The following is a 12,201-nucleotide window of genomic DNA, read 5'->3' on the forward strand; positions in this document are numbered from 1 at the left end:
TTGTGAGGTTTTTTTTGATATTTGAAGATTAAAAAATTATTCTTTTTTTACTCCTTTTCAGGAACACATAACATGAACAAAGATTATCCCTAACATTTGTAATGTTTAGGTGTGAGATGTCACCAAAATAACATGTCTAACTTTTTTATTGTTATAAATAGCACTTCAAACAAAAGTGCAGCTGTTACCACTGATACCATTTATCTGCAATCAGCTCTTATCGCCTGATAATATTGTCACACCGATTTATCGGCCGGGCTCAAGTTTAACTTTCCCCTAATGTGACCATGTGACCCATCGTCATCGTCAGAGTGTGATGTTCAGGCTACAGGTGGTTCTGGTGGTTCTGGTGGTTCTGGTGGTTCTGGCGGCCCGTCCTGTGCAACTCGGGTTCTTGTTGAGAGCAAAACAAACCCCTTTCATCTTCAGAGCTGTCATGCTGTGAGTGGAAAGTGCTGGTCTCATTTCATCACAGCACATCTGCCTGAGTCGGGAAGTGAGCAGGGGTCAGAGGTCAGAGGTTGGGGGGTCTTCAGTCTCAGTGTGAACTTCCTGGTGTCAGGGTCGAGTCTGCACACCGACCTTTGCTGCTGAGTCAACCTGACACAGCAGCAGTCTAATGGCTCATCCTGTCAGATAATATTGATCAGTTTATCAGCTGCAACAACTTCCTCGCACAAACTACTTTTTAGGGCTACACGATTTGAAGAAAAAAAAAATTGTGATTATTGTGGATTTGCGATATAATGGTAACAAATAGTGCTGTGAGTCTGCTTGCTTGATTCTCAAGGAAAAAGAATAAAACACAGGGGAAACTTTCAAGTAATACAAACAATGTATTATATACATTCCCCTCCAAAAGTATTGGAACAGTAAGGCAAATTCCTTTGTTTTTGTTGTTCACTGAAGACATTTGGGTTTAAGATCAAAAGATGAGTATGAGACAAGAGTTCAGAATTTCAGCTCTCATTTCTATCTTAAACCCAAATGTCTTCAGTGAACAACAAAAACAAAGGAATTTGCCTTACTGTTCCAATACTGTTGGAGGGGACTGTACATGTTTATACTATGTGTGTGCGCTCCTTCTTCATGTGTGCAAGTATGATGTCAAATCAGTGGAGTAGTATGGAAGTAAAGACCCTGATACCTGGACACGCCTTAAAAAATAGTCAAAGCTTTATTAAACATCTAAACAGATTTTCTGAATATCTGACAGATGTGTCTTGACTTCTTCAATATTCATAGGTGCTCTGTGAAGTTCTTTCCATAAAGAAAGTTTCTATTTATATTCAGTGTTGCTCACTAAAACACACAAATCTTTAGGAGAGAGGCGTCAAAGTAGGTCGGATAGATCAAAACCTACAGAGGCCTGTGTCACAACACTAAGACGATAAATAGTGGAATCCGCTCACTGGAAAACTCACTGCTTTGACATTGTGTCCAACCCTTTACTCTCAGAAATGGTCACCCACATTTCCATGTGGGTGTGGGTGACGTAAACTGCCTGTGCAGCTTTTGTATTTTTAGGGCTTCTTTGTCTGTGTGACGTTACATTTGTAGAAAAAAATGTTCATTCATTATAATTCATTCTGGTCAGTTGAGTCAGCACTCAGAGAGAGCGCTAGTTTTTCTCTTAACTGGGCTTTTATAACCTCATGAACTCTGGTGTGTGTGTCTGAGTTTCTTAAAGGTCAGAAAGTGCTGACTAATTTTAGATCTGTAAAAAACACACTCAGAGGAGCGTTTAAAGTGCTGCGATTCAGTTTCAGCAGACTATAAACTTCCCTCGGTGGCGGCAGCGAGGGATTCTTTGAGCTCAGTATCAATCAGAAGAAAGCTTTTAGCCCTGCGTGGTTTCTGTGGTTTCACCGTTCGCTTCCTGCTCAGAGGTTATTAAAGCCTGAAACAATAGAGGCGGTGGGACAGGAACGGCAGGCCGGAAGAAATGTCATCACGCCTCTGGAGACTTCCTGAGACTCAGAGGATCAGATGTGGGAGGAAGCCAAGAAACTCTGGACTCTCAGCATCCCAGAAACAGAGAGCAGAGCGTCTGTTATGTTCTGGCACTAATACTAAATCAATCTCTGTTACTATTAGGGGTGTGACGAAACACTTAGCTCCCGAGATCAAGACAAGATCTTTAAGGAAATCTTCAATGCTGAATTATATGAACATTTGGAGGATTAAACTGTGGATTTCTTTTGCTTTCTGGTGATTTTTTGCGCACCAATTTATGGTGGATATGTTTTTATTTATGTAAAGGTAACACAAATTTCAGGCAGTAGGTGACAATTCAAAATCTAAACCTCTACCAGAATCGGAGTCAGTGCAGCTCTCAGTCATTCTGTGCTGCTTTCAGATCTGTTTCTCCTGTAGATCAGCTTTTCTCCTGTAATATCATCCCTGCTGAGTCAGCACACAAGCAGGCAGGATTTAGGGCCCTTTCACACCTGAAAGTCTGCACCAAGATCAAAACCAAAGTTCATGTGTTGATCATTTTAAATACATTCAATTAGTTCTGACAGCCCTGCGTCCTGTAGTCATCATCTCTGTGGGCTGCGTCTCCCTTTACTTGACATTGATTGGTTTGTAAACAGTTCGGTGAGGAGCTTTGACAAGAATGAATGAATGAGGAATATGCATTTTGTTTCCACCATGTTGTTATTATGGCATTACTACCTGCAGCACCATCACCGCCGCCGGCAAAAAAGGTGGAGAAGACAGCAGCAATCCTTCTGCAACTCCGTTTGGGGAGAGACCAAAGAGGCAGTCTGCTTCCATATAGTCTGTCTGTCTCAAAAGATGAGGGGAGATTTATAATCCTGTCCCCATATCAATGCAATTCTTTTTTGCATGTGTTGTTTCAGCGAACTTCCTATAAATGGTCTGAAAATCCCGACCGCCCAAAAAAATGCTTTCACACTAGAAATGAACCGAACTATGGTTCAGTTTGATGAGGACCAAGACTACCTCTCTTCTTCTGACCAAATTTCATCTGTTTGGTCCAGACTGTGGTCCAGGGGAGGTTTCACACCTGTAATTTTGGTTCGGATCAAACTAAAAGGCGAAAAGTCCGGCCCAGGTAGGTGTGAAAGCCCCCTTAGTCCTCTCTCCTCTTTTATGTCTTTGTTTGGGGAAGTAACCTCTTTAAATGTGATTGTGGCACATTTTCAACTCAATGATAAATTAATTCAGTTAGAAACTCCTGGATTTTAATAGCTCCTGCGTTTCAGAAGGTTTTCGGCTCATGTTCAGAACTGTCTACATTCAGAATCTCTCCCACATATCCGTGTCCTCTGACTCTCAGGTACAAAACTGAGCTGACGTTCACCTTTTCTACTGAAGGGAAACCAATGATGTCTACAAATGATTCAATAGATATTTTTCTCACAGACGAGTTCCCAGAGACGCCCCTCTAGGACAGAGACTCCTTTCACTTTAGCCATTTTAGAGAAAAGTAATATCACGAGACTAGAGATTACGAACGTCATCACTTAATGAGAATTGTACATATTTTTTTTCTACCTGCCTTATACTCTGCTGTGCATTACGTTACTGCTCTGCTGGTAGTTTCCCCTTCAGATAGTTTGGAAACCAAAACTAACTAAAACACTTGTGATCAGGCAGAAATCTCACCACAAATCCACATACACGTTAACTTCAGCGGCTCTGATAAAGTGCAACTCTCAGTCCCAGACAGAGCAGGCTGCGCTTCAGTCTTTACATGTTTATTGCAATTCTCTAGCAGCTACTATACAATTAATACATTTGTTTACTGTGTGACTGTGATTGATGTGTGGCGTGAGAGCGTGTAAAAAGTGTTACTTGCATGAGTCTCTTCAGACAGCTTTTAACCTGATGAGAAATCTCATCATGTTTTAATTGTGGCATGAGATCTCATCACACCCCCTAGTTACTATGCAACACTTTGATAGACAGAGTCATCAGCAGAAGACAAATGTTGGACAAGAACTACAGCATCTCTGAACCAATATTGTTCATAATCAAAGGTCTCTCTTCCTTCGGACCAAAAGAAGAGAATGATTTTACTGTTGTCTTTTAGTTCTGGTCCTTTTCACGTTGACTTATTAACGAAATAGGAGGAGTTGCACTGTTTATTCTCTTTCTATATTATTGTGATAAAATGTTTTTAAAAACCACAGGCCACCAGTTTGTCCACCCCTTAATTATTTTGTCACAACTGTGTTATCATTATAAGGCAGTACAGAAATAAATCTCCACTTAAAGCTGCATTACCACAAGAATAAAAACAGCAAATAGTGTTTTACAGAGGGGTTCTGTGAATGTGAAAACATGTTTGAGTGAGAGTCAAAGCACAAAAGTGTGTAACCTGAGAGCCTCATGGAGTCTTTTTACCAATAAATTCCATCAACATTGTATTGATGTTGTCTAAGTCCTGATAGAAAACATCAGCTACTGGAGGCTTCTTCTCTCAGAGGCTTAATGGATTTTTCTGAGTGTAACAACAGAACCGAACAGCTGATGCTCTCAGAGAGGCCTTACAGAGCAACACACACTCGTCTGTGATGAATCCCATTGATGTCCCCTCTGACAGATGAGTCAGCGGCGGAGGTGGCAGCTATAATCTCGCCTCCAGCTGTCTGAGTCACTCCGGGTGGCCTTGGCTGCTGCACCACAGTCTCAACGCCACCTTATTGATTACAGTTTTCTCTTGTCTCGCCGTACTTTGGATCATCCATTTACCAAAACACACTGAGGGCTCATTTCACAGCAGAGGAAATTAAAGCAGCAACAGAAACATTCGCTACCTAACTGGATCGTTTTTTTTTATTTTTAAGTCTTGATTTTTTTAGAAATGACATTTTGATGACCTGCTGTTCTGGGTCAGGGTTTTGAGTCAGGAGTCTGGCAGCTTGTAAATGACTCCTGCTGTGAAGAGTGTGGTGCCAATCCTTCTGCTTTTCAAAGGGGTTTGAGAAAGGACTGAACTCAGAGGAAAACTATTGTGAAACTGATTTTATTTTTCACTCAAATGGGAAACATCTTTTTATATAAAACTTATTTCATAGCGACCCATTTTATCTACAGTCTCCTTTCATTTTTATTGATTCCATTTTGGATTATTAAAACTAAAATATACTGTTATATAGTGGGGCGGCTGTGGCTCAGGGGGTAGAGCGGGTCGAAGTGTCCTTGGGTAAGATACTGAACCCTGAATTGCCTCTGGCGTATGAATGTGTATGAATGTTAGTTTCTGTTTGAGCACTTAGGCTCAGTGAGTGACTGGTGAATGCAGGTGTAGTGTAAAAGCGCTTTGAGTGGTCGCAAAGACTACTAAGGCGCTATACAAATACAGAGCATTTACATATAACAGCTCTTCAAAACCCGACAGAGGTTTCACTGAGTATCATAATATCAATCAGCTCAAAAACTAGATTTTTTTCTTGATTTTTAATTAATCTGATGGAAGTTAACGTCCCGGAAATGCTAAAATTCTGATGTAGATAGTAATAAGTATATTCAGTAGCACAAAGGTCATCCAGAACTGTCATGTACACACTAATTACACATCTTGTTCCACACACTTTGAGAGGTTGAGATTTGATTTGTCAAACTTGTTAAATTAAAGAGTAATCCACCTGAGTCCTCTGCAGAGTATTCTCCATACGTGTGCTTGTATCTGCACATAGAGCCCAGCAGCCAATCACACTGAAGCCTGCACTGTAACACAATGATAATAAGATAAGTTGAAAATATAGATTTAATATATATGTATTTATAAATGCTCAACTGCCATATGCCATAATTACCCGAATTTTCAAATATTTGTACATATATTTGTATATATCAGGCATTCGACTACAACAAAACCGTTCACATCAAAGGGAAAATAAAATGAAGCGCTCAGATGTGTGGGAGCACTTTAAACTGACTAAGAACAAAGGCAGTGTTCAAACCAGGGTTCTGCAGCATCTAGTCTTCCCACCTGCCTCGCTCTTCCCCGGGTCAATATCCCATCCCTTCAACCCTGCAATAGATATTCCTCTTTCATCTCACCCCTCGCCTCTCTTAGTCTTGCACTTGACCCACCACCCTGTCCCTGCTGCCGCCGAAGCTTCGAATAATGGCATTCGGGCCAGCCCTAATGGACAGAAATACTGTAGACAAACACATAACATAAAATTAAGATTAAGAAACATTTCTTAAAAATATTTTGATAAAATTTATTACCCTCAAACTTAAAAAAAACACAAACACAAACCCTCAGGTGTGTCGTGTGTCTAATGTACAATATTTAAGTGCAGGTTTTTTCTTGTTTTGCAATTTATTTTACCAGCAGATCAGATGGGGAGCTGGCTGTTTGATTAGAAGCTCCAGGTTGTTGAGAGCCTTTAAGGTTTCATAAAACTTCAATTTCATCAAGTTTTTCAAAAAATAATCCCACCATTCTGCCTGCCCTGTCAAATCAAACTGAACAATCTGTTTGGCTTGTGAAGAAGCAAGAATTCACCACTGAGCTCACTAATTTGAACCACCTGGTAGAGAAGAGAAGAGGAACAGAAGACGAGAATAATGGAAGAAGAGAAATGTTGTAACGGAGGAAAAATAACTGTGCAAGACATTAGGAACACTTTCCCAGGATGTAGTGAGTGTGAGTGTGCGAGGAAAATGACCATCAGGAAAAAAATTAACTGTTGTTGACAGATGAAACAAAGATCAAACTGTTAAATATTAATTAATTATTGGCGCCTATTTTTGATAAATATATGATGAGGAAACATGTAAAGCTGTTTTTAATTATATTGTGCACATATGTTGGTGCTCTGATAAGTTTGGGGCAGTAGCTTATTAATTTTTTTTAATTGTTTTACATTCAAAAGGTTTTTACACTAGATTATAAACCTGTGTGATGAAGGACAAACACAGATTGTAATCCGTGTCATACAACCTGAACGTGAATCTCAAACATGGCGGAGGTGGTCGCGGGCATGTCTGGCTGCACCTGTGGAAGTTTCTCACTTGCAGTTTCTTTCAATCCGGTTTTTATTGGTGATATTAAAGTTAGATATTTTGTACATTTTGCATGTTCAGATCCAGCGGGGATGCTGCTTAATGGTGCAGCAGGACAATAACATTAAACATAAAGCCAAACAGTAATCAGTTAAAAGTGAAGCAGGTGGTGGGTCTGAACACTGATGGATGTTTTAAACCGTGTAATAATTTTCCCCAATAAGTTTGTCTAACCTGAAGGTTTTAGAGATACTGTGTCCTGCTTCACAATCTCCACGATTAACTTCTCGTTAACTACTTTTGGTCCCCTAAAGTTGGGGAATATCTATAAAAAGATTCTCATATGGTTCATCTGAAGGTGACGTATACACCCTCAAATTAAAGCTTAGAGTTTGTCCACTGAGTTCTGAGTTCAGCCTCCGACCTCAACTATGCAGCAGCAGAATCTGAAGCTCTCTGACATGTTTCTTATAGCAAAGATCTCTCTTTCTCTCTTAAAGGTTGTTTTTGACTAGGGCTGCAAACTAACGACTATTTTGATGATTAGCTGATTAGTCTGTTGATTATTGAATCAACTATTTGGATTATGAATCGCAAAATACACATTGCCTTTCATTTACCTACATTTAGTTGGCTTTAGCTTTTAAATTGAGCTTGAGGTTGTTTTTGCCCTACCCTAATTAACAATTAAGACGAAAAAATTAATTCTGCATTCAAAAATTCATCTTATAATGAACCTTTCTGCTGCAGCAACAGAAAGTTCCACTGTAATCAAGTCCTGTCATGAACAAAACTAGATCTATACAGTAAGAAATAACTGTGTGTGACGATGTACGCTGCACTCATCTGTGTAGTTGATCCGCTGTTAAGACATAGTAGCTTACTGCCGGTACTGCAACACACCGGGACTAAATAACACTATATTTTTATACAAAGGAAGGAATAACTTGATTTATTCCATTTGCCGAATTTACAAGAGGGGACAAAAAATATCAATTTGTGTAGTTGACAACGTTTCACAGAGTTTGTAAAGTGTCCTCTAACTCAACAACTTACCAAAGCCCAGATTTTTTTACAGTCTGGACCGCCACTTCACACACAGACAGGATAACTGTATTTTATAATGTGTGAAATTGTCTGGTGTTCTCTAACCTTGTGCATTCGGCAGCAACGCGTTCTCCAGCTGTAAACGTCGCCATGAGCGATGCATCGTTTATGATTGTAAAGTTAGGGGACATCTGCCAAGGAACATGTGTATATTAATTATTTGCTGAGTGCCCCCAATCCTTGGAATCCAATCCTTGAACATGTTATTATCATCAGTAAAGTTGCTTTACTGTTCACTCCAGTAAGCTGACTGTGTTGCCGTCGCCCGATGACGTCATGAACTATTCAATGCTGATGATTACATTTGTTACCATCAAATAGATTTTTGTTGACTGTTGATTATTTGTTGCACCCCTATTATTGACTCAGACTTTTACCTTTCACTTCAGTAAACTCTGCCCTTTTGAATTTTAGTTTCACCCTCTGTAGTCACCTGATGTTTTATGCTGCTCCATGTGTTGGAGAAGTTACAGCTCACCTGACGCTGTCTGTCCGTCCCATCATAATATAAGTGATTGTATTAAAAGATTTATATGTCTTCATTCGTATCATCTCTAACCAGTAATGTGTTCCAGAAGCTGCTTGAACCCAGACTGAAAGCACTTTTCTATCTTTTTGACAGTGATGTTTGTCTGTTGCTCACCCGACGTCTTCAGGAAGTTGATGGTTCAGTTTCGAAAGACAGATCTTCCTCACGAGCAGTACGTCTTCTTCTACATCGACGTGTTCGGAGACAGTTTGAAATCTAATCACAGACAGCCGTGGGCCCGCGGGGACGAGGACGACGCCATCGCCAAGGAGGCCTTCCAGGTACACTGTTCATTCCCAAAACACTAATTCATACTCTGTACAAATCTGACTCCAGTTCCTCTGAAACACGTGAGATTTCAAGTCAAGTCAGGGTTTATCAAATATCACACATTAAATGGATTATACAAACTCGCAACACAGATTATATCTGAGCAAACCTTTTAAAAACAACATGGACAACTGCAGCCTGAGATTCACAATTTTTTTATAGGTGCAATTGCCCCGGAAACCAGTCAGTGGGTTCTTCTCAAGTCTCTTATTTGGAAGTTGTTCCGCTCTGCCATCTTGCAGGCCGTCCCAAAGCTTTTATTTACGCTATGGAGGAGCTATGAGCGAAGATACACCAGTCCATCCTTTGCGGAAGTCTTTTAATGACCGACATGCCCCCTTAATGGGTAGCTATTATATTGATTGGATGCTGCAGCTGATCGGACTGATCTGATACATCAGGACAGATAACATTAAACTAAACTAAAAAGTGTATCGCTGCAAAGTCTTATATTTGAGTCTTTTTATGATTCACTGTCTTGTTAGTGCACACACAAGTTTATTTATTTATTAGAAAGATATTTCTTTCTTTTATTTCTCCCATCAACCTTTATTATGGAGACAATTAAAGTCAGAGAGAGTTGGAGAGCCTGTCAGCAAGAAACACGTTTTACATAATTTATCCTCATTTCTATTCAGTCACATGTGAGGTTGGTCATCCCTGTGTTTAGTCCAAACAGATGACGATAAAACAAAGTACACATAAGGAGTCGGACAAGTCACTAAACTGCACCAAGGTATCTAATGAAGCGAGCAAAGCATCTGATGAAAGCAGTCAAAAAGACTAGAAAGGCGCTATACAAATACGGAGCATTTACACCATAGTTAACTTTAATCATATCAAACATACTTTTCCAACAACAAAAATGTGGCTAGTGAAAATGCTGTGTGGCTAGTAACTTTGGAAAACCACTAGCCACAATGGCTATTGTGGCTAAGAAATAAAGGGATGACCCACATACACGCACGACGGGATACAATCACCGACTAGAGCAAGTCATGTTAAAAATGACTCCACATCCACTAGAAACACACAGTAAACCCAGTCTGAGGCTCCGAGACTGATGAAGACTTAACATAGCATTATTTATTGAGCCCGGCCGAAGAGACACAGTGCCAGCATACAACATGTGAACACGTCAAATGCCAACACCAAATCTGAAGGAGAACATCTTGTGGTCCCTTTTTATGTTTCTAGAACAACTATCTATCTGACATTTAGACTCCAGTGCTTTGTCAAATTCGAATCTCTCACTATCCATGAGTTGTGCTCTAATCTGCGGAGCGAGTGAGTTCTTGTAAACATTCTTGAAGGACTCAACCTTGTTAGATTCCCAGAGAACACTGATATCTGCCAACCTGATGTCTCTAACTAATCAGTCTGTTGTCTCCCTGACAACAATAGACCCTAACCCTAACCCTAACCCTAACCCGTTGTCTCCCGAACCCTTATACGACTTTGCTGTTTTGTACTCCCGTGTTACTTTCAGGAACAGTTCCACCTTGTTGTCGCTGTGGTTCTTCACCATCGCTGTTCTTTTTTTGTCTCTAGTAGAACGTTCTTCTCTCTCCGAATCTTCTGCAGCAGTGAAATAGAAAATCTGCTTCCTGTTTAGCAGCACGCACATGCCCGGTGGACATGAACAGTCCCTACATAAAGTAGTTTTAACATAGATGGAGAAAACTCTGCGTCTGATGGAGATCGTTTTATTTTTAAAACTAAAACATAGTAGTGTGGATGTAACCTGAATGGGATTGTTCCCGACCTTCTACCAACACTACATTTTGGTTTCTGTTACCTAAACATAACTAAACTTTGATCCTAGACAGAAAATCACTTTATGAATCAGTTGTGTGAAAAAAGATAAACAACCAGGATTTGTAGATCTAATCTACTAAGGATTTGTATGCGTACATTTCGGATTAATATTAAGAGTGAGAGTGAACTCTCTGCAGCAGCAATGCCTGTGTGTGATGCTGCTCCTTTCTGTTCGAGCTTTAGCTCAACCTGACAGACTTTTAATTACTTAAGAATCTGGGTTGTCGCAGCAAATATATTTTCTCTCCCACTCCACATTGAAATGAGGAACACAATGAGTCACCCATCCATCTCACACACACACACACACACACAATGTCTCAGACAGGAGTGATTGAATTTAAAAACCTCGGGGGAACGATCCATCACTCCATTGTTCTCCATCCTATTCAGTTTGTGTATTTTGCTGCCAAAATTAAAAAAACTTGCGTTTGACATTTGTTGGTCGCAGAATCTTGATTTCCCAAGCTACTCTTAAGTGGTTCCTCTCTCACCTCCATCTTCATTTTGTGTGCAACCGAAATTGGCTTTACTCTCTGCTGACCCTCGTCTGCACCGGTCCTCACTATGCAGGAAGTACAAGTATGCACAAACAGACTCAGCAGTGGTTCCCCGGAGTAATTACTGTCTGCTTCTATTCTGTTTGTCTGAAGGGTGACAGAGCGATGACATGTTCTTCTCCTCCATCTCCCTCTCTTCATCTCTCTCTTATTATCTTTTTTTCTCTTTGTCTTCTGGCTTGGAAGTGTTTTCATTTACCCTCTGCTGCTCCACAAAGGGCCTTTCCAAAAGTAGACCTTCACCACTTTCACTCCGTCACAGTGTACTCTGGTCGGAGTCGCCCTCATAGCCAAATCGTGTTCCCTTAACGCCTAAGGTTTAAATACAGCAGCCAATTTTCAGATGAACTTCTCTCTCCCTAGTGTAAACAGGATCAATCACTGCTCTTATTGGTGAATCAAACACACAACAGTCGAAAGAAGGATTGATGTCAAGGAAAAGTGTTTTACAATAACGAAACTGAAACCATTTGTCCTTTATTTTATGATTGTAAATGTACCAAGTTATTTCGGTTAGATTGACTTGTTCAGCTATTAATTAATTAATGAATCTTTTATGATAAGATTGAAATTGTTTGTAAAAGATTAGGCTCTTTATCTTATATGGAAAAAAGAAACCACAAATATGGCATTTTTTTGAACATACTGAAGCATTATCTGTCCCAGTTAAAACAGTTAAAATGTGTACAGATCTAAATATTTTTCTTTAATACCTTTGCTGCTTATTATGTGATACCCCTGTGTATCTAGTTGTGTCATATTTTATTATTCTGCCGTTTTATAATCCTTTGTTTAGGCTCATTTTTGAATGAGATGAATAAGATTCAATAAACATTTTTATTGTCTGTCAGACAGGAGCATATA

The 12,201-nt window shown here is 39.9% G+C and overlaps 1 protein-coding gene across 2 annotated transcripts in view; it reads left to right on the forward strand.

Annotated features, from left to right (window-relative positions):
* The window catches only part of LOC119896925 (atrial natriuretic peptide receptor 1-like), a 151,813-nt gene that overhangs the window by 53,630 nt on the left and 85,982 nt on the right, over window positions 1–12,201 (forward strand). For both annotated transcript variants that reach the window (XM_038710358.1, XM_038710360.1), the window contains exon 3: window positions 8,723–8,910. In XM_038710358.1, the coding sequence (XP_038566286.1) occupies window positions 8,723–8,910 (188 nt within the window). The remainder of the gene's footprint in view (window positions 1–8,722; window positions 8,911–12,201) is intronic.

This window comes from Micropterus salmoides, unplaced genomic scaffold (genome assembly GCF_014851395.1).
Source record: "Micropterus salmoides isolate LMB-PRFRI ecotype aquatic unplaced genomic scaffold, ASM1485139v1 Ms_hic_scaffold_11, whole genome shotgun sequence".
Classification (NCBI taxonomy): Eukaryota; Metazoa; Chordata; class Actinopteri; order Centrarchiformes; family Centrarchidae; genus Micropterus; species Micropterus salmoides.